The following is a 22,358-nucleotide window of genomic DNA, read 5'->3' on the forward strand; positions in this document are numbered from 1 at the left end:
ATTCATAGGAGCATCATTCCCAATAGCCAAAAGGTGGAAGCAACTCAGATGTCCCTCAACAGATAAATGGTTGAAATGTAGTGTGTGTATGTATCTCAGTGTGATTATATATATATATACACAATGGAATATTACTCAGATTTAAAATGGAATTTCTGACACACCCTACAACATGGGTCAACCTTGAGGACATTATGCTAAATAAATAAGCCAATCTTAGAAATGGGGATTTATTGTTTAATGGGTATAGAGTTTCAGTCTTGCAAGATAAACAAGTTCTAGATATTGGTTGCACAACAGTGTGAATGTACTCAACACTATTGAACTATACACTTAAAATGATTAAGAGGGTAAATTTTATTTATATGTATTTTACCACATTTAAAAAACAAACAAAAAAAGGAATCAGGTAGTAACATATGCAGTAACACAAATAAATCTTAAACATGCTAAGTAAAAGAGGGAGTCACAAAGGCTACATATTGTATGATTCTGTTTATATGAAATGTCTAGAAGAGGGAGAAGGGAAGATGACTACTAAAGGTTAGGCTTCTTTTCGGAGTAGTGAAAACATTCTGGAATCACACAGTGGTGATGGTTGTACAACTTTGTGAATATACTAAAAACCACTGAATTTTAGGTCATGTGAGTTATATCTCAATACAAAAAACCAGGTGACTGCTGGAAAAAGGAAATACACCAGATCCCTGCTCTAGAATAATGCCATGAAAAGTATAAAATACCATTATTGGCATATAGACATAAGCCAGAATAGAATAAGTAGAAATGACCAGAAGACATCACAAAGTCGTACGGAGGAAACACGATTTTGGAAATCCTAGTGAATGCAGAATCAGATTAGCTTATTTACTGGTCTATTTGAGAAGGAATAGATAAACAAGACTGGAGTAGAAGGAATTGTGGAAGAGGCTGAAAAAAAGAACCCAGAAGTGAGGCCTGGCTCTGAAGGACTCTGACTACCAGGCTAAGGAATTTGGACTTTTTTCCCCTGCAACTGCTATCTGAAATCACTATTTTCAAAAACATTAATTTCGCGGCAATATAACATGACTGAATTATACAAAATATAATGACTGAATTATACAAAAATGGGGGAAAAAAGGAAAAATCTGTAAGCTTTTGTCTAAGGAATAGGAGGGAAGGACACAGTGTGAAAGATAAACAGATGAACGAGATATTAAATAAACAATAAATTGACAAGATTTATCACTTCTTTAAGTATAAGGGATAAAATAAAGCAGAAAAAGTTTAAACACAACTCAGATTTCCAGGAACACATTGCTATCTGCTGGAATAAAGCTGGAGTGGAGAAGTAAATGCTTTGGGGAATGAGAGGGGTGGGGATTGATAAAAGCTGGTCAAACACAGTGGCGATCTTTCAACTTTACTGGTATATTCCCTGACAAAGATTTCACTTTTACCAACTTTGAATACTGAGAAACAGCCCAACAAAGAGACATATCATTTACCTGTGATCACAAGCCTAAAGAAAAGTGGCAAATGGCAGCTTGGACATTCTCTGGCTACGTGTTGCAAGTGGCAGATAATAAATAAAAAGAGAGCTAAGACAGAAGTTTTTCTTCCCTATAGACTCCTGGATACAAAGTGGGAGATCATCAAGTTCGATGTTTTAAGTACAAATACAAATTAGAATGTTGAACAGTATTCCAACTGAGAATTACTGGCTTAAAGGATTTAAATTAAAATCAATCAATGTTGGTCCTTGAAGCAAAATGACAAGTAAATATTTAAAATGTGTCATATAAGTTTATAGAGTCATTTATCAGTATTACTGCTGAAACTAGTAAATAGTCGAAACAACACATCATCTAATCCAGGGCAAAAAAATTTGCCGGGAAGAGAAAAACAGTGGCAATTTCATTCAGTTGATCAAAGTACAGAAATAACAGGTTAATAAAAATACCCAAGAGCTGTGAAAAGTCACTCATCTGTTTATAAGACTGCAATAAGCTCAGCAAATGTGTAAAACTCTTCAAATGTTGCACATTTTATCACCCAGAATTTTAGAAAAGCTAAGAAGGCACTGAGAAAACACCGTGATACACACATTGTCTTAAACATACAAATGACAAAGAAACTCCCCTTCAGTTACAAGGACTCACCTTTATTGTCAAGGAATACATAACCATCAAAGCGATCCCTGAACAAAATAATGTCCTCTTGGTTTTTAAAGTTGATGTATGCTCTGGCATACATATGAGGATACAGACTGCAGAGAGGAAAGCAATTATGTAAATGTGCTTGCAGGTGTCTGGCTGAATTACAAGTATGCATATATTAAAGAGACAGGTTCAAAAATCAAATGGAAAACAGTAGGATAAAAAAAGAATGGAAGATAATTTTTCATTTACCCCCGCCCTCTTTTATTTATTCATTTTACCTAGTATCATTAGAAAAAAACTCAAAATAATCATGCTCCGGCATAGGCTGAAGATGTTCCTGAAGCTGCTCCTTGGTCAAAGTGGGAGGTAATCTCCGAATTACCACCTTAAGAAATGAATAAGGAAGATAAAATTAGTACAATCAATTTTGTCATACCTGAAAGAATCACCTTCCCTGAAAATAGACGGTCTTTACAAGACGGCTCACCAGTAAAAAATTTTTCTAATGCTCAGAATTAATTAAACATCATAATAATGCTGTTTTTTATAAACTCTTAGGAGAACTGCACGGAGCAAGGAAAATCTTAGGTTCTGTTAAGCGGAAGCCCCGCAGTTTACTAGGTTTTCACATAATTTTCTAGCACCCATTCTTTCAATAGATGTATTAGCACGAAATTAGTAGATTAACCCTGGTCTTTCTGGGTGCCATGAACATTTGACTTACTCTCTCCCTAACACATCCGACACATCTTAAAACAAAATCCTTCCTCATTCAGCGTAAAGAATTCAAAACTCTAAAGAATACTAAAAGTTCCCTTATTGCTCCCCAAACAGGATGAAACTGACTTGGCTCCCCAACCATTAATCCCCCCACTCTCGCTCAAGTCGCCTCCATTAATACTCTATCATAAACTACTCCCACTCCTGATGGCCCCTTTACTATTTAATAATTCCCTCCCGATTAACCTTTTAATTCCTCATTCTCTTTACTATCGCTCCCCCTCTGTCCTCTCACAACTCTGACAAACCTTCACGTCTGGGAATCCCCCCCCCCTTTTCCCTCACTCGCACCCCGGAGATTGGCCGAGAGGGGCTCCCCCGATCTCGAGCGAATGGATGAAGACAGGGGGACGCGATTTTCACTCAGGTGAAGAAGCAGAAGGGCAGACTGGGAGAGGAAGAGGGCAGCCCCATTCCCAACCATCCTCGCGGGTGGCGGACCCGTCCCGCCCTCTCCCGGGCCAACAGCCGGCCAGGCACCTTGCTCAGCGCCTCTTTCTTCTCTTTATTTCGATCCTGTTTATCGTCCCCTTTGGTGCTGTCCCCCGAAGCCCCACCGGCGCTTCCTGAGGCCCCCGGGGGAGTCAATAGGGTTACTCGCTTCTCTTTAGGCCTATGCTCCTTCTCCTCCTTCATGGCCACGGCTTCGCTCCGCACAGCGGCTGCCCGGCCTGAACGCCGCTACGCCGGGCACCTACGACGCCCAGCCCACTCCCGTCGAGCTCCGCCCCCAACAAACGCCCCTAGTGATAAGCCAGGCCCCGCGTTCCATTGGGCCCCGCCAGGATCTCGCGAGGCTTCAGGGCGTCAGGCTTCCTTTGATGGAAAGGTTTTAGCACCTGGTCTTTACTTCCCGCCTGCAGAATCTGCGCACCGCCCAATCCCCTCGCGGCCCAGACTCCCTCGGGGCCTCTCATCTTACGTCAGTAACCACTCCGCCATCTTGGCGAGAACGACTCTTTCGCGAACTACAAGTCCCGGCGTACAAAGTAGTTAGCCGCTTCTGTTGGGGCGTTCTGGAGCGGTAGATCTCTCAGCGTCCCTGTTTGTAAGTAAATGGAATCTTTACTCTTGAAAGTTTAGTGTTTTTCAGTTCAAAAGATAAGTTCTGCCAAAAAAAAAAAAAGTAAGTTCTGTAGGCTTCGTTTTCCTCGGGTAACCCGATGTTACCCAAAGTTTACCTCAGAACGACTTGTATTCTCTTTCTTTCCTTTTAGACTTGTATTTTCTATTATTGACTTTAAAGTGCACTTTCGGAAACTGGAATTTCTTTTTCCCTGCATTGGTTAGGATTCACAGATACTTAATACCATTCACTGATACTTAAAGGAGCAGTATGACCAAAATGTATGAGATTAGTTTTTTTATCCTTTTTTTGAGCGAAAGGATTTTGTCGTGGTACTCACGCCTCACGGCGGGGGAGAGAGAATAAAGTTTTACTCAACTTGCATTAGAAGGATTTACTCTTTCTCCCCCGCTTTGAAGAAGACTAATTATTCATTTTTTTATAATAGCCTCAAACTGGAAACCATTCAGATGTCTCATCTGACGAATGGACAAAATGTGGTACACTCATAGAATGAAATAATACTCAGCGATAAAAATGAACTGGTATGTCTATCAACGTGAATGATCTCAAAATAATTATGCCGAGTGAAAAAATCCAGACAGAAACAGGGTGCATTCTGTACAATCTTCTGTGAAATTCTGGAGACGGTAAAACTATAGTAATAGAAGGCATATCAATGATTGCCCGGGTACAGGGGTGAGGAGAAGGGATTGACTGCAGAGAGACTCCAGGAAGCATTTTGGAGGCATGAAAATGCTCTTTGTCATGGTTTTAGTGGTGGTTGCATGACTGCACACATTTGTGTAAACTTGTTGAATTGTACACTTAAAATTGGTGAATGTTATTTTAAGTAAATTAAACTTCGGTAAAGTTCAGCCCCTCAAATTTAAAACAATGCAAAATTTGAATTATTTTCCTAAATGATAAAGCGCTTGTATTTCATGAAGTCAAAGGTATCCTTGAATCTAAGACCACCATTATTTTACATACCAAGGAAGAGAAAAACGCTGCCAATTGAACTATAACACACCATCAATTTTAAGACCCATCCTGATTTTGAAGGTGTTAAAATGTGAAAAACAAATGTCAGAATCAGTTGAATATATTATTTCTGTATTATGTGCAGTTAAGGAAAAAGGAAGAGAAATAGGAGAGAAGGGCAAATGATAAGCTAGAAAGATACCCACAAGGGGCAGAAATCAAGGTAAGGATGCAATAGAAGCCCAAGACAGGAAGCTGGCTCAAAGCCAAAGACCCATCTTTGCTGACATGTGGAATATATTACCCAGACTCTGTTCTTAAATTTTTCTCAACCTCTCTTGCCAAGTATATGCCTGATTCCTCTTGCCAAGACTATTTCTCTGTATTTGAGATCTGTTACTCCTGTCTCCAGTATCTGCCTGTTCTTACAAGCCTAGTGTAAGTATCTGCCTCTACATTTACATATTGGTGTCTGCCTCTGTTTTGGAGTGCTGGCTAGCTTTTTTTTTTAAGATTTATTTTTTATATTTGAGGAGGGAGGGGGGCAGAGGACAAGGGAGAGAGAGGCTTAAGCACGGAACCAGACAAGGGCCTCCATCTCACAACCCTGAGATCACAACCTGAGCCTAAACCAAGCATCAGACAGGCACTTAACTGGCTGAGCCACCCAGGCACCCCGGAGTGCTCGCTAGCTTTAAACCACCAGCTGTATGTCAGCTGTGAGAGTTGAGTGTTCCAGGGCTCAATCCTTAGACCTCTTTTCTATCTACACTCACTCCTTTGTTAATTTCACCCATTCTTTTGGCTTTTCTCTCTTCACTGCCAACTTCGAAATTTGTATCTCCAGCCCATACCTCTCCTCAGAATTCCAGACTCGTATCCAGCTACCTATTTGATATTTCCACATAGATGTCTAACATGTTCAGGTTCCCTGAACTCGTCCCAAACTGAACACTTGATCTTTCCCCACACCGACTATATTAGTTTCCTATTGCTGCTGTAACAAATTACCACAAATTTAGCAGGTTAAAATAATACACATTTATTATCTTCCAGTCCAACAGGGATCTCACTGGACTAAAATTGAGGATTGAGTTCCTTGCTTGGAGGCTCTAGGAGAGAATCTGGTTTTTGACCTTTTCAGAGTGTTAAGGCTGCTCATATTCCTCTTCTCAGGGCCCCTTCCTCCATCTTCAAAGCCAGCAACATGGCATCTCTCTCTGACCCTACTTTATCTACCTCCTTTTCACTCTTCTACTTACCCCTTCCACTTTATTTTCAGAGAGGGAGAAGAGGAGGGACAGAGGGAGAGAATCTTAAACAGTATCCACACCCAGCACAAAGCCCAAGACGTGGGGCTCAATCTTAGGACCCTGAGATCAGGACCTGAGCTGAAACCAAGAGTCGGACACTTAACTGACTGACCCACCCAGGTGCCCCCTCCTTCCATTTTTAAGATCCCTGTGATTATATTGTTCTGAATAATCCAAAATACTCTCCCTATGTTAATGTCAGGTGATTAGCCACCTTAATTCCCTTTGCCACATATTTTATGTTAAACAAAATTCAGTTGAATAAATTTGAACATCTAATTGGCTTTGTTAGGGGATTCGTGAATTGGCAGCATCCCATCTAGCAACTAGAAAGTTGCTCAGAAGAGCTGTACAAAATGAAAGGATTTTAAATAGGAGGGCAGGGCAAGGAAGTTATTAGCAAAAGGAAAGAAATGATTGTTTGAAGCCCTGACTTTCTTTTTTTCTTTTCTTTTCTTTTCTTTTCTTTTCTTTTCTTTTCTTTTCTTTTCTTTTTTTTCTGACTTCTTTCTGAGAGGAAGGAAAGGTAGGGTGTTTATCATACAGATTATCTCACTAGTGCTGATCAGGAAATTTCAGCTGGACTGTTAAAAGGCCACATTCCTGGGATAGGTTGAACTAGAATTAAGTCTTGGTTTGCTGTTGTAGGTCTGTCTCAGGGTGATTCCTTTTGTGTTTTTTTGAACACTTAACATAGTCACAGGTTCTAGGGATTAAGATGTAGATAACTTTTGGGGGGGCATTATATTGTCTACCACGCACTGTAAAGTTTCTTTTTAATTAACCTTTTAATTAAGGTATAATGCATAATACAAGTACACAATAAATATACAACTTGATGAATTTTCACAAAGTGAACACACTCAAGTAACCAGCACTGAGAGCAAGAAATAATGTTTCTGGCAATCTAGAAGCTCCCTTTGTTTCCCTTCCAGGTCATTTCCTCTACCAAGAATACCACCATCCTGACTGCTAGCACCACCCATTAATTTTGCCTATTTAGAAGTTTATGTAAACTGAATTACATGGTGTGTATTCTTTATGTCTACCTTCTTTCTCTAAACATTTATGACTATGAGATTCATTTATATTCTCATGTGTAGCTTTAAATTGTTCATTTTCATTGCTGTATAATATTCCATCCTATGAATCTATCACAGTGTATCCATTTCACTATTTGGGGTACTGCTCTGAATATTCAAGGACATATCATTTGGTGATCAAATGTATGCATTTATATTGGATACATACCTGGCATTGGAATTGCTGGACCATAGAGTAAGCATATGTTCCACTATTTTTTTAAGATTTTTTTTTTTTTTTTGAGAGAGACAGAGAGAGAGAGCGTGCGCATGCACAAGTTGGGGAGGGGCAAAAGGAGAAGCAGACTCCTCACTGAGCAGGGAGCAGAACACAGGGCTCAATCTCAGGACTCTGGGATCATAACCTAAGCCAAAGGCAGATGCTTAACCCAACTGAGCCACCCAGGTGCCCCTGTTCCACTCTAATAGAGGAAAAATTTTACTTGACACATTAACATTCCTCTACCTAGCCCAATAATTAAATTGGCATAAGACATATTTTTAAAAATATTTTATTTATTTATTTGACACAGAGAAAGAATACAAGTAGGGGTGCAGCAGGCTCACCACTGAGCAGGGAACCTGACACAGGGCTCGATCCAAGGACCCTGGGAAAGGACCCTGGGACTATGACCTGAGCCAAAGACAGACACTTAACTGACTGAGCCACTCAGGTGCCCCAACATAGGACAGATTAATAGGAGAAAAAAGCCAGAGTTTAATTACATGTGCACAGAGGCCTAATAATAAAATTGTGACCCAAAGAAATGACCAAGGCAGACAGCTTTTTTACTTTTTTGGCAAACAAACCTGTGAGGAGTTGACAGAACAAAGAAAACTTATGTTTGGGAGCTTCGATTAGTAAGGAATTCTAAACAGAATTTGGGCTAGGGCAGTACATTAGTAAAAGTAATAAGGCTTGTTTATACAACCTTCTTGGCTCTGAATTCTCTATCTCTGGTGATAAGGATGTGTCTTTGCCTCCTGGTACAGGGATGGTGCCTTTCACATGGCAGATTTATGTGACAAAGGGAAGTCAGAATGTTACTTGCACTGACTCTTTTTTAAGTAACTTTATTTTTTTCTCTTAAGTAATAGTAATTCTATTTTTTTAAAGATTTTATGTATTTATTCATGAGAGAGAGAGAGGCAGAGGTAATAGTAATTCTAAATAGTCACTATGCCAAAGTGATGCAGCCTACCCTTGGCTTGCACACTGCCAAAGAGCTTTCTAATGTGTTTGTAACATCTTACATTCTTACTAGCCATGTGTGAGTCCCAGTTGCTTCACAGCCTTGCCAACACTGAATAAGCTTATAGTGGAGGCCCATGGTAGTTTTACTTGGCATTTCTCTGATGATTAATGATGTTGCCCATCTTTTCATATATTTATTTTTTCACTGTGTATCTTAGCCTTTTGGTTATTGTACCATGTTAATATATCATTTATCACAAAGCAAAAGAAAAAACAAAACCCAGGGGGAAGAGTGTGGTATAAGGCCTTTTCACCAGTTAAAGAGGAGAATAAAAGACCAAAAGAGGGGTACCTGGGTGAATCAATCGGTTAAGTGTCTGCCTTCAGCTCAGGTCCTGATCCCAGGGTCCTGGGAATTGACCCCTGCATCGGGCTCCCTGTTCGGCAGGGAGCCTGCTTCTCCCTCTCCCTTAGCCTGCTGCTTCCCATGCTTGTGCGCTTTCTCTCTCTCTCTCTCTCTCTCTCTGCACCCCTCGTTGGGTGCAGAAATTACTACAAAAAAATTAAATCTTAAGCTCTCTCTGTCAAATATATAAATAAAAATCTTTTTTTTTTTTTTTTTAAGAGAGAGTGAGAGGTATAGAACTCTCCCAAAGTTCCTTACATCATTGACCATCACTGTTTCACTGTATAGTCTAAGATCCTTCTTCCTATTTCCTGAGCTGGGCAATATCATGGTTAGGGTTGTCCCCTACCCCCCTTGCCCTGAAAAGCAGAAGGAAAATATCTATATACACACAGAAAAACTGTTTTTCTTCTGAAAATCTATGAAATTCTTCCCTGGTCTTCATTGAGCAGGCCATTTTTTAAATGTTGTTTTGTCCCTTTTATATTAACTCCTTTCACAAATAAAACTTGTGGGAATCATGTGGGGCTGCTTGGTGTTCAGCTTCACTCAGCATAATGGGAACCGTAAGACCAACATTGTTTCAAGATCCAAATGGCTTTCATTTAATCACTGTTGTACTCGTTGTTTGTAATTAATTCTTGACCCTGACCAGCTCTGAAATTACCCAAATACCAAGAAGACAATTAGAAAAGGAGGTGGATAATTTGTAAAGTACAAAAAATTATTTTACACAAATACCTGCCAATTTCAATGTTATCTATAAAGGAAATGATAATATTTCATTTTATATATTAGCCAAGTTAAAGGTATTTTTGAAGACTTTGGACTCCAACATAAAAAGGAGGCTTAAAAAGTATAATTATTTGAAGTACCTTACCATCACTAAAGGATTATAACAAAAGATGTTAACCAGCCCTTCACCATGTATGCTGATGACATGAAACGAGGTAATAGAAGATATGACACAAAGAATTCACTTTCAGGGCACCTGGGTGGTGCAGTTGGTTAAGTGACCAAATATTGGTCAGTGTCCCAAAAACAAAAACAAAAAAGCTTCCAGTGTTAAAATACCTCATAGTTCACATTTTGTCTTTTTTTTTTTTTGAAGGTTTATTTGAGAGAGCAAGCAAGCATGTGTGTGAGCAGGGGGAAGGGTAGAGAGAGAAAATCCCAAGCAGAGTCCTTGCTGAATGAGAAGCTAGGCTCACTCTCACAACCCTGAGAACATGACCTGAGCCAAAATCAAGAGTCAGATGCTTAAATGACTGAACCACCTAGGTGCCCCCCACATTTTGTCTTTATGGACATTAGAGACCCTTTGCCTTTTGGTTCCTTTAAATATTGTTTAGATACTCATATGAGTATGTAATGAATAATGGTGAGTTTATTTTTTTTTTTTTAAATTTATTTATGATAGTCACAGAGAGAGAGAGAGAGGCAGAGACACAGGCAGAGGGAGAAGCAGGCTCCATGCACCGGGAGCCTGACGTGGGATTCGATCCCGGGTCTCCAGGATCGCGCCCTGGGCCAAAGGCAGGCGCCAAACTGCTGCGCCACCCAGGGATCCCTAATGGTGAGTTTAAACGTGAAATCATTTAGAGGCATCAGCTAAGAACAGAGAATTCAAAATAGAAAAGATTTATCCTGATGATGTGAAGATGAATATTTTTTTTTTTTTTTTAGAGAAGGAGAGAGAGGAGGGGGAGAGGGAGAGGGAAAATCTTAAGCAGGCTCCATACCCCATATGGAACCCAGTGCAGGGCTTGATCTCACAACCTGTGATCATGACCTGAGCTGAAATCAAGAGTTGGATGCTTAACTGAGGTCACCCAGACACTCCCCAAGATGAATACTGTAAAATTAGTCTTTCTGGGGTACCTGGCCAGCTCAGTTGATAGAGCATGTGACTGTTGATCTCAGGATTGTGACTTCAAGCCCCTTGTTGGGTGCAGAAATTACTTCAAAAATTTTTTTTTAAATAAAGTTAGTCCTTCTGGGGCATCTGAGTGGCTCCATTGGTTAATTGTCTGCCTTCAGCTCAGGCCATGGTCTCGGGGTCCTGGGATCAAGCCCCACATCAGGTTAAGCCCCTTGTTGGGTGCAGAAATTACTTCAAAAAATTTTTTTTAAATAAAGTTAGTCCAGGATCCCTGGGTGGCGCAGTGGTTTGGCGCCTGCCTTTGGCCCGGGGCGCGATCCTGGAGACCCGGGATCGAATCCCACATCAGGCTCCCGGTGCATGGAGCCTGCTTCTCCCTCTGCCTGTGTCTCTGCCTCTCTCTCTCTCTCTGTATGACTGTCATAAATAAATAAAAAAAAAAATTAAAAAAAAAATAATAAAGTTAGTCCTTCTGGGGCATCTGAGTGGCTCCATTGGTTAATTGTCTGCCTTCAGCTCAGGCCATGGTCTCGGGGTCCTGGGATCAAGCCCCACATCAGGTTCCCTATTCAACGGGGAGTCTGCTTCTCCCTCTGCATCTGCCCTCCACTCATGCTCTCTCTCTCTCTCAAATAAATAAATAAAATCTTTTTTTAAAAAAGTCTTTCTGCTACTGTTGGAAAAGAAAAGTTTTCCTCTGTTCTTCAAGACTCTAGCTGGTCTAAAAATTAAATTGACATGAGAGGGACACCTGGGTGGCTCAGCGGTTGAGTGTCTGCCTTGGGCTCAGGTTGTGATCCTGGGGTCGCAGGATAGAGTACTACATTGGGCTCCCTGCATGGAGCCTGCTTCTCCCTCTGCCTGTGTCTTTGCCTCTCTCTTTCTCTGTGTCTCATGAATAAATAAATAAAATATTTTTTAAAAATTGACATGAGAGGGCAGCCCCGGTGGCGCAGTGGTTTAGCGCCGCCTGCAGCCCAGGGCGTGATCCTGGAGACCCTGGATCGAGTCCCACGTCAGGCTCCTGCATGGAGCCTGCTTCTCCCTCTGCCTGTATCTCTGCCTCTCTCTGTGTGTGTCTCTCTGAATGAATGAATGAATGAATAAATAAATAAATAAATAAATAAATAAATAAATAAATAAATAAAATCTTAAAAAATTAATAAAAAATAAAAATTGACATGAGAGACTAACAGGAGAAAAAAAGCTTAATTACATATGCACAGAGGTCCAATAATGAAATTGAGACCTAAAGAAATGACCAAGCCAGGCAGTTTTGGATACTTTTTAGACAATGAGATAATACATCTATGAAGAATCGACAGGCCAAAGAAAACTTATGTTTAGGAGCTTCAATTAGTAAGGAATTCTAAACAGAATTTGAGCTGGGGCAGTCCATTAGTAAAAGTATAAGGTTTGTTTATACAGCCTTCTTGGCTCTGAATTCTCTCTCTGGTAATAAGGATCCCTATTTAACTCCTGGTACACAGAGGGTGTATCTTTCACATGGGAGATTTATTTCCTGCATTATGGAGACAAAGTTGGGGGGTGGTATCAGAGTATTCTTGCACTGGCTATTTCTTAAGGTTTTTTAAAGATTTCATTTATTTATTTGAGAGAGAGCATGAGTAGGGGGAAAGAGAGAGGGAGAAGCAGGCTCCCCACTGGGCAGTGAACCCGATGTGGGGCTTGATCCCAGGACCCTGAGCCAAAGACAGTCACTTAGCCAACTGAGCCATCCACGTGCCCCTTAAGTAACTTTTGATTCAAAATAATCAATATGCCAGGTGGCACACTTTGAGATTGCCGGCCCTTGGCCCCTACCCTACAATTTTAAAAAGTTACTTGGGGGCCACCTGGGGGCTCAGTAGGTTGGGTGTCTGCCTCTTGATTTTGGCTCAGGTTGTGATCTCAGGGTTATGATATTGAGCCCCATGTTGGGCTCTGTGCTCAGTAGGGAGTCTGCTTGAGATTTTCTCCCTCTCCTTATGCCCCTCCCCTGCTTGGTTGTTCTCTCTCTCTGTCTAAAATAAATAAATAAAATTTTTAAAATTTATTTGTTTTTTTCCCCCTAGTTTTATTTTTTCCCCCTAGTTTTAAACTCAAACCAAAAGATTATTTGCCTAACTCCCCAAATCCTTTTCCTTTTCTACTCAACTTTACACAGAAGCAAAGGAGAGAATTATCTATTGAATTTTATTGAAGGTAAGCATTGTTCTCTTATAGCTACCACCTCCTGCAAACACACAGGAGTTAGAATGTGTCTGAGAGGATAAATGTAGAATACAATTTTTGTACTGTCCACTCCCAATTAAAAGGGGGAAATGGACAAGGCATATTGAACACACAGAAAACACTTATTGACCTAAAATTTCTGTTCATTTATGTGCTTTGCTATAGATTGCCTTTCTAATTTTACTAATAAAAGTGGAGGATATTTAAGTCCCTATGAGCTAAATAAGAAAACTTGTTAAAACCTGAATAATCATCTTGAAGGCAAGTTTCTAAGTAACAGTAAATTTGACTGTGTTTTGTTCTTTATCATAAGCTGCAGGAGACCTCTTTTTGTGCCTCCCAGACATTCAGTATAAGGAGATAAGGACTCTTGTCTTACTATTTTACTAAAGAATCTGCCTTTATGCATCCTATATTAAGGCATGTATTAGCTTTAATATCTTGTAAAACATGTTTTGGAGAATTTCATAATGTCACAAACTTCTATTGTAGAATATAGTTCCAGCTTACAAATTGTTTCTGTTATTAATGACTCAAGTCATGGCAGACTGGCAAACCACAAGTAAAAAAATAGTAGTGTGTCTAACAGGATTTATTCACAGTGTAAAGTGCATATACTTCCCCTTGTCCTATTTTGTTATATTTTTTTGTTAAATCATGATTCAAAAAAAAATCATAATTCAGTATTAACATTATTATGATTATTTAATGTTGTTCATAGCTGAGAAATATAATAGGGTTGATCCTTAAACAACATGAGTTTGAGCTGCGCAGGTCTACTCATACATGGATTTTTTTCAATAAATAATACAGATATTACTGTAAACATTTTCCTATTTTAGTATATGTGCCGCCGAAGCGAGCACTGTAAACATTTTCCTTATGATTTTTTAGTAATATTTCCTTTTCCCTAGTTTACTTTATTGTAAGAATACAGTATGCAATACATATAACATACAAAATATGTGTTAATCCAGCTGTTTCTGTTATCAGTAAGACTTCCAGTCAACGGTAGGCTGGAGGTAGCTAAGTCTTAGGGGAGCCCAAAGTTAGACTGCTGACTGGGAAAGTCATGCCCTTAAGTTCTGCATTATTCAAGGATCAGCTGTATGCTCTTATTATGCTTCCTTTGAAATACGATATTTTGTTTTATCCAGAGTTGATAATTATTTTGTTTGATTGATTTGTTTTCTTGTACCTCTTAGTAATTATTCTACCAGGTCCCTCCAGAGATGGAAAACCCTACTCCATAAGGTCGAAGGGATCAGGTAATCTTTTAGTTTAGTTTTTATTTTGTTTTTTACTTGAAGACATATTTCCTCTTGCCATCTATCCTTCTACTCCTATAAGGATTGATCGATCTTTAGGCTTGCTGCATAGATGTCATCTTGGAAATTCCTTTGCCTTTCTTAGATTCCCATTTACTGGATGCCATTCTACTGGTTTTGATCATTTAGGTTGTTTACAGTTTCTGGCTATTAAATAATGTTGTTACATACATTCTTATATGTTTCTTCATGCACGTATTTCTATTGCATATATATTTAAGAGTGAACCTGCTGGGTCACAGATATGTTAAACTTGTGAACTTGGATGGAAAAAAATTACATCTTAAAGAAAAAAATTACATCTTTATTTTCACTAACGTGAACTTTAACATCTCCTTCAATTATGAATGGAGGCAACAAAGCATAGCAGTATCGGCAGTACTTGTTTGACTGACAGAAATCATAGACCTTTTCCCAGCATATTACAATTCTTGCACATAATGTGAGATACTTTTTACTGTTTATGCTGATGCCTTTAGTTTCTGAACTTTCCTGAGTTTCTGCAGCACAAAATGGATTATATATTATTGGCTTCCCCCATGCATGTACTTATTACTAGTTTCATAATTCCTCCATTAGCTAAGCAAGTTTTATGTCCTTGTGGGTCCATATTTTTCTTATTTATTTATTTATTTATTTATTTATTTATTTATTTATTATTTTTAAGGTAACCTCCAGCCCAACGTGGGGCTCAAACTTGTGACCCTGAGATCAAGAGTTGCATGCTCCACCAACTGAGCCAGCCAGACACCACATGTAATTATCTATTATCATTTTAGTGGGATTTCAGAATGTTGTGGAAAAGAACATTTTCATTCTGTCCTGTTTCCAAAGTGTTCTATATGGCTTTAAATTTTAACAGAATCTTGTAGTTATTCTTTTTTGAAACACTTTTTTTGAAGATTTTATCTATTTATTCCTGAGAGACAGAGAGAGGCAGAGACACAGGCAGAGGGAGAAGCAGGCTCCATGCAGGGAGCCCGATGTGGGACTTGATTCTGGGAACGCACCCTGAGCCAAAGGCAGATGCCCAACCACTGAGCCACCCAGGCGTCCCATATCTTTTTTCTAGTGTTACTTATGTATACCTTTCATCGTTTTAAATAGGCCAATCTTCATACAGATGTGTCTATGATATTAGTCTTTCCAGAGAACCAGCTTTTGATATTATTGATCATTTCAATAAATGATCAATTTATCATTGTTTTTATTATTTCTTGCTCTTCCCTGTATTATTTTTTTCCCTCTGTCCTCTTAGGTTTGTTCTGCTCTCTCTCTGTAGCTTCAAAAATGAAACTCTTGGGGCACCTAGCGAGCTCATTTGGTACAGCATAGACTCTTTTTTTTTTTAATAATAAATTTATCTTTTATTGGTGTTCAATTTGCCAACATACAGAATTATACCCAGTGCTCATCCCGTCAAGTGCCCCCTTCAGTGCCCGTCACCCATTCACCCCTACCCCCGCCCTCCTCCCCTTCCACCACCCCTAGTTCGTTTCCCAGAGTTAGGAGTCTTCATGTTCTGTCTCCCTTTCTGATATTTCCTACCCATTTCTTCTCCCTTCCCTTCTATTCCCTTCTATTCCCCTATTTATATTCCCCAAATGAATGAGACCATATAATGTTTGTCCTTCTCTGATTGACTTACTTCACTCAGCATAATACCCTCCAGTTCCATCCATGTTGAAGCAAATGGTGGGTATTTGTCATTTCTAATGGCTGAGTAATATTCCATTGTATACATAAACCACATCTTCTTTATCCATTCATCTTTCGATGGACACCGAGGCTCCTTCCACAGTTTGGCTATTGTGGACATTGCTGCTATAAACATCGGGGACAGCATAGACTCTTATTCTCAGAGTTGAGTTCATGTCCCACACTGGGCGTGGGGCCTACTTAAAAAAAAATAAAGATAAAGGGGATCCCTGGGTGGCTCATCGGTTTAGCATCTGCATTCGGCCCAGGGCGTGATCCTGGAGTCCCAGGATGGAGTCCCACATCAGGCTCCCTGCATGGAGCCTGCTTCTCCCTCACCTGTGCCTGTGTCTCTGCATCTCTCTCTCTGTGTGTCTCTCGTGAATAAATAAATAAAATCTTTTTTAAAAAGATAAGAATAATTTTGAATAATATTTTATGCATTAATTTGGCATATTTTTAAAAAATGTGTTTAATATTATAAATTTTCTTCATGATTCCATTTTAGATGCATGTCACATGTTTTTATATTTATTTTTTGTGATTCAGTTTTAACTTTTTCATGATTTCCATTAAGAGTTTCTCATGAGTATTATAGCACCATTAAATAGTTTATTTTGCTGACATGGAAAACATCTGTGATATGTTGTCAAATGAGAAAAATCAGTGTATCACATACGCATGGTATGATTCTAATTCTAAAGACATGTTTTACGAGCACAGAAAAGATAATTCTGGAAGGATACATATTTAAATGTTAATATATATTTCTGGGTACTGTCATTACAGGCAATTATTTCCCAAAGTGTTTGCAAAAAACATGCATAGCTCTTGTCCTCAGAAGAAAAATAAATGTTATAAAAGAAGGAAAAAAAAGCATTTCTCATGAACTTCTTGGCTATTTAGGGTTGTATTTTTAGTTTTTTAAATGTATGTTTTTGTTTGCTTTTTGCTATCTCTTTTAGTGTTGATTTAAAAAGTCAACATGCATGTTTAATTTTTAATAACTTTAGAGTTAATAAGTAACATCATTCTTCCAACCAGTACATGGAGTTTTCAGGGCTTTAACTCCAATCCTTTGCATCACACCATCTACTTTTCTGTGTTACGGTTCTAAGGTATTTGGGTTTCATTTTTTAACTTCCCCTTTAAATGTTAACAGTATACGTTTAGATTGGTGCAAAGTTGGGGCACCTGGGTAGCTCAGTTGGCTGGTTAAGCATCTGGCTTTTTTTTTTTTAAGATTTATGTATTTATTCATGAGAGAGAGAGACTGAGAGAGAGAGGCAGAGACATAGGCAGAAGGAGAAGCAGGCTCCTCTCAAGGAGCCTGATGCAAGACTTGATCCCAAATCCCAGGATCACAACCCAAGCTGAAAGTGGATGCCAAACTGCTGAACCACCCAGGTATCCCAAGTGTCTGACTCTTGGTTTCAGCTCAGGTCATGATCTCAGGTTCATGAGATTGAACCTCACATCAGGCTCCACATTCAGCAGGGAGTAGGCTTCTCTTCCTCTCCCTCTGCCTCTCCCCCCATTCACGTGCATGTGCTCTCTAAAAAAATATATAAATCTTAAATTAAAAAGATTTTGTGAAGGCTTTACTCACCATTCCTTTTTGTTTGTTCTCCTTTGTGTTCAGTTTTCTTCTTGCAAAATCTTCATTTTAATATTTATGTCAGTGAGACTGTGAATAGTGAACAGCCACCATCTTTATGTGACTAAAAATGCTATTATTTCTCTCATGCCTAAATACAAATTTAGCTGGATACATTTCTATCAAGTACCTCACCTCCTTCAAATCTTTGTTATAATGGTACCTCCTTAATGAGGTGACCCTGACAGCCCTTTAATAACAGCCCACCCCAGACCATCTCAATTCCCTTTCCTGTTTGGGGTTTTGTGGGTGTTTTTTTTTTTTTAAGATTTTATTTATTTATTCATGATAGAGAGAGAGGCAGAGACACAGGCAGAGGGAGAAGCAGGCTCCATGCACCGGGAGCCCGATGTGGGATTCGATCCCGGGACTCCAGGATCACGCCCTGGGCCAAAGGCAGGCGCCAAACCGCTGCGCCACCCAGGGATCCCTGTGGGGGGTTTTTTTGAGAGAGAGAGAGAGAGTGTGTGTGTGCGTGTGTGTGTGTGAACGAACATGTGTGCAAGCACGAGTTGAGGGGGGCAGAGGGAGGGGGAGAGAGAGCCTAGCATGGAGCCTGTTGCAGGGCCCAATCTCACAACCCTGAGATCATGATCTGAGCCAAAAACAAGGGTAGGAGGCTTAACTGACTGAGCTATCCAGGCGACCTGAGGGCATGTCTATTTCATTTGCTATGTATCCCAGTCATTTAGGAAAATGCCAGGCACAGAGAAGGTGTTGGATTTTTAAAAAATAAATTCGTTGCACTTGCTGTGTCTGTTGAATGAATATAGAATTCTTTTTTTAAAAGATTTTATTTACTTATTTATGAGAGAGACACAGAGAGAGAGAGGCAGAGACACAGGCAGAGGGAGAATCAGGCTCCATGCAGGGAGCCTGACATGGGACTCCATCCTGGGTCTCCAGGATCATGCACTGGGCTGAAGGTGGCGCTAAACCGCTGAGCCACCAGGGCTGCCCTGCCCCTAGAATTCTTGATTGACTTTTTTCTTCAGTACTTTGAAGATATTATTCTATCATTTTATTATACTAATATCTCTAATATCTTTTTTCTTGAGAAAATATGTAGTTACTTTTTTATTGTTACTTAGTTGGTAGTTGGTAATCTATCTTTTCAGATTTTTCTCTTTGTTTTTTATGTTCTGCAGTTTCACTATAACTTGTCTAGGTGTTGATTTGTTTTTATTTATCTTGCTAAGTATTTGAGATAAATAAAATGACTTGAAGAGGGCAGCCCAGGTGGCTCAGCGGTTTAGCGCCGCCTTCAGCCCAGGGCATGATCCTGGAGACCCCAGATCGAGTCCCATGTCAGGCTCCCTGCATGGAGCCTGCTTCTCCCTCTGCCTATGTCTCTGCCTCTCTGCCTCTCTGCCTCTCTCTCTCTCTCTCTCTCTCTCTCTCTCTCTATTTCTCTATGTCTCTCATGAATAAATAAATAAAATCTTTTTAAGAAATGGCTTGAAGATTTATTTCTAAAAATCTCAGGACGCCTGGGTGGCTCAGTGGTTGAGTGTCTGCCTTTGTTTCAGGTCATGATCCTGGAGTTTCAGTTGGGGAGACTGATTCTCTCTCTGCCTTTGTCTCCCTCTGCCTTCTCTCTGTATCTCTCATGAATAAATAAATAAAATATTGAAAATAAATAAATAAATAATAAATAAATAAATAAATAAATAAATAAATAAATAAATAAATAAAAATCTCTTAGTCATTATCTCCTCAAATATTGTCTGTCTCCCATTCTCTCCTTGAATCCCTAATAGATGTATGTTGGAATGTCTCATTTTCTCTACCATGTAACCAGGTTTTCTTTTGCTTTTTCTATTTCATTGTTCTACTGTGTTGGATTCCAGGTGACATCTTCATATCTGTTTGCCACATCACTGATTCTTTCCTTGGCTGTATCTAGTCTATTGTTCACTTTGTCTATTAATTTTTAAAGTTTTTTCAAAATTTAATGATATTATTTTAAAATTTCTTTTTGCAGTAATTGGAGCTTCTTCCTGAGGTGCCTCTCCCAGTTTTGTGGAGTTTCCTCACAGCATGGCCCCCAAGCGCCAGTCCTCACTTGCACCTCAAATGAAGAAACCGAGGCTGCTTCCTGCCCCCATGCCGGAGGAGATGTCAGCCTCTCAGCCCTTGCCGAACGGAGAAAAAGAACAGCAAGAAGTAATTGAACATATTGATGAAGTACAAAATGAAATAGACAGACTTAATGAAGAAGCCAGTGAGGAGATTTTGAAAGTAGAACAGAAATATAACAAACTCTGCCAACCATTTTTTCAGAGGAGGTCAGAATTGATCCCCAAAATCCCCAACTTTTGGGTAACAACATTTGTCAACCATCCACAAGTGTCTGTACTGCTTGGAGAGGAGGATGAAGAGGCACTGCATTATTTGACAAGAGTTGAAGTAACAGAATCTGAAGATATTAAATCAGGTTACAGAATAGATTTTTATTTTGATGAAAACCCGTACTTCAAAAATAAAGTTCTCTCCAAAGAATTTCATCTGAATGAGAATGGTGATCCATCTTCAAGGTCCACTGAAATCAAATGGAAATCTGGAAAGGATTTGACGAAACAGTCAAGTCAAATGCAGAATAAAGCCAGCAGGAAGAGAGAGTACGAGGAACCAGAGGGCTTCTTCACCTGGTTTACTGACCATTCTGATGCAGGTGCAGATGAGTTAGGAGAGATCATCAAAGATGATATTTGGCCAAATCCATTACAGTACTACTTGGTTCCTGATACAGATGAAGAAGAAGAAGAAGAAGAAGAAGAAGAAGATGATGATGATGATGAAGAAGAAGAAGAAGGATTGGAAGATATTGATGAAAGAGATGAGGATGAAGATGAAGATGATGATGATGATGATGATGATGAAGGGGAGGAAGGAGAGGAGGATGAAGACGATGATGATTAATGGAATACTGATGGATTCCAACCTTCCTTTTTTTAGTTTTCTTCAGTCCCTGGGAGCAAGTTGCATCCCTTTTTTTTTCCCTCCTCCTTTTGTGCTCATTCGCCCTGTTTTTTGAAGACTCTTTTCTCTCTCTTTATACCATGGTTCTCAACCTATTTTTTGGGGAAATATCTTTTTTTTGGGGGGGGGGGGGAAATATCTTGAGCAGAATACAGCAGGAAAAGAATTTCTACCCCTCTCTGTTCCAAATTCATTTTTATTCCTTTCTGTCTCAACAAAAACTTTACAGAATCAACACCACCGTGCTCTGTGGGAAAAAAGAAAAACCTGCTCCCTTAGCTCTGCTGAAAGTTGGAGGGTGCTAGGCCCGTGTAGTAGTGCATAGAATTCTAGCTTTTTTCCTCCTTTCTCTGTTTATTGGGCTCAGATATTACACTGAATCTCTATGTGAATATGGACAGTTAGCATTTACCAACATCTACCTGTCTACTTTCTCTTGTTTAAAAAAAGAAAAAAAAACTTTAAAAAATGGGGTTATAGAAGGTCAGCAAAGGGTGGGTTTGAGATGTTTGGGTGGGTTAAGTGGGCATTTTGACAACATGGCTTCTCCTTTGGCATGTTTAATTGTGATGTTTAACGGACATCCTTGCAGTTTAAGATGACACTTTTAAAAGAAAACTCCTAACGATGACTTGAGCCCTGCCACTCGATGGGAGAATCAGCAGAACCTGTAGGATCTTATTTGGAAGTGACATTCTCTATTGTAATTTTGTTCCTGTTTATTTAAAAAATTTTTTTGTTTCACTGGGAAGATGCTCAGTTTTAAACATTAAAAAGTGTACAAGGTGCTTTGTTAAAATAAAACTAAATGTGTACACAAAAAAAAATAAATAAAATTTCTTTTTGGGTATTTTTCAGATCCATCTGTCTTAATGTTTTAACTTTTTTGGGTTTTTTAAAAAGATGTACGTGTGTATGTATGAGAGACGGCATAGAGGAGAGGGCCAGAGAGTCCTGAGCAGACTCCCCACTGAGCGTGGAGCCTGACTCAGGGCTCCATCTCATGATCTCAAGATCTCGACCTGAGCCAAAACAAGAGCTGGATGCTCAACAAACTGCGTCACCCAGGTACCCCTTACTTTTTTGTTTCATAATTCCTATTCCTTCCTTTTTCCAGAAGCTCTTTTAGATTGCTTTATTATCTCTGGCTCCTCAGGTATAAATTGTCTCACTTGTTGCATCTTCTGGCTCTTTCCTTAAGGCAATTAATTTCCCGATGTGGTCTGTCATCTTGGTGGTGAGTCCATCCTCAGTGTGCTTACTCTCTGTTGAAGTGTCGTGTTTGGGCATGCCTATATCCTTACAGAGAAGTTGCATGTTTATCTCTATTGGGCTGCACGATTCCCACCAGTTCAGATCTGTTTTACTATTATTTTTATTGGTACTGCTGTTTCTTTTTACTGCAACTATCGTTTTATTGTTACTATCACTTATTCCTAGACTGTGGGATCCTGCACTTTGCAGGTGTTAGGAATTTTTTTTTGTTTTTGTTTTTGTTTTTTTAGGTGTTAGGAATTTAAACCCCACTCCTGAGCACCTCTGGGCATGAGGTATCCTTGGTATTGCATCCACCTCTTGCATTATCATCCATGCTAGGATTCTGTTT

The 22,358-nt window shown here is 39.4% G+C and overlaps 2 protein-coding genes across 20 annotated transcripts in view; one reads left to right on the forward strand and one right to left on the reverse strand.

The window, feature by feature from the left end:
• UPF3B (UPF3B regulator of nonsense mediated mRNA decay) overlaps positions 1-3,740 on the reverse strand; it is a 16,009-nt gene extending 12,269 nt beyond the window's left edge. The window contains exons 1-3 of one of the 3 annotated variants that reach the window (XM_049107896.1): positions 3,405-3,740; positions 2,423-2,529; positions 2,145-2,251 (exon numbers count right to left, since the gene is read on the reverse strand). In XM_049107896.1, the coding sequence (XP_048963853.1) occupies positions 2,145-2,251; positions 2,423-2,529; positions 3,405-3,560 (370 nt within the window). In that variant the 5' untranslated portion in view covers positions 3,561-3,740. The remainder of the gene's footprint in view (positions 1-2,144; positions 2,252-2,422; positions 2,530-3,404) is intronic. The other 2 variants (XM_025431246.3, XM_025431248.3) reach the window with 2 other exon arrangements.
• On the forward strand, positions 3,736-21,611 carry LOC112649168 (protein SET-like). Of its 17 annotated transcripts, none has more exons than XM_025431261.3 (7): positions 3,736-3,972; positions 4,439-4,535; positions 5,321-5,412; positions 7,223-7,315; positions 13,020-13,057; positions 14,293-14,355; positions 19,755-21,611. In XM_025431261.3, the coding sequence occupies exon 7, from the start codon at positions 19,811-19,813 to the stop codon at positions 20,690-20,692; it is 882 nt and encodes a 293-aa protein (XP_025287046.1). In that variant the 5' UTR covers positions 3,736-3,972; positions 4,439-4,535; positions 5,321-5,412; positions 7,223-7,315; positions 13,020-13,057; positions 14,293-14,355; positions 19,755-19,810; the 3' UTR covers positions 20,693-21,611. The 17 variants fall into 17 exon arrangements, with proteins under 17 accessions (XP_025287046.1, XP_025287043.1, XP_025287042.1 ...); XM_025431262.3 differs by lacking the exon at positions 7,223-7,315 and adding an exon at positions 15,083-15,171 and having other exon boundaries at positions 3,737-3,972; XM_025431252.3 differs by lacking the exon at positions 5,321-5,412 and adding an exon at positions 15,083-15,171 and having other exon boundaries at positions 3,737-3,972.
• Positions 21,612-22,358: the final 747 nt, after the last annotated feature.

The sequence above is a fragment of the Canis lupus genome, chromosome X, assembly GCF_003254725.2.
Source record: "Canis lupus dingo isolate Sandy chromosome X, ASM325472v2, whole genome shotgun sequence".
NCBI classification, from domain to species: Eukaryota; Metazoa; Chordata; class Mammalia; order Carnivora; family Canidae; genus Canis; species Canis lupus.

What these genes read in the sequence shown, in the direction of transcription:
- LOC112649168 (XM_025431261.3), top strand. Translation starts at nt 19,811, where the DNA reads ATGGCCCCCAAGCGCCAGTCCTCACTTGCACCTCAAATGAAGAAACCG.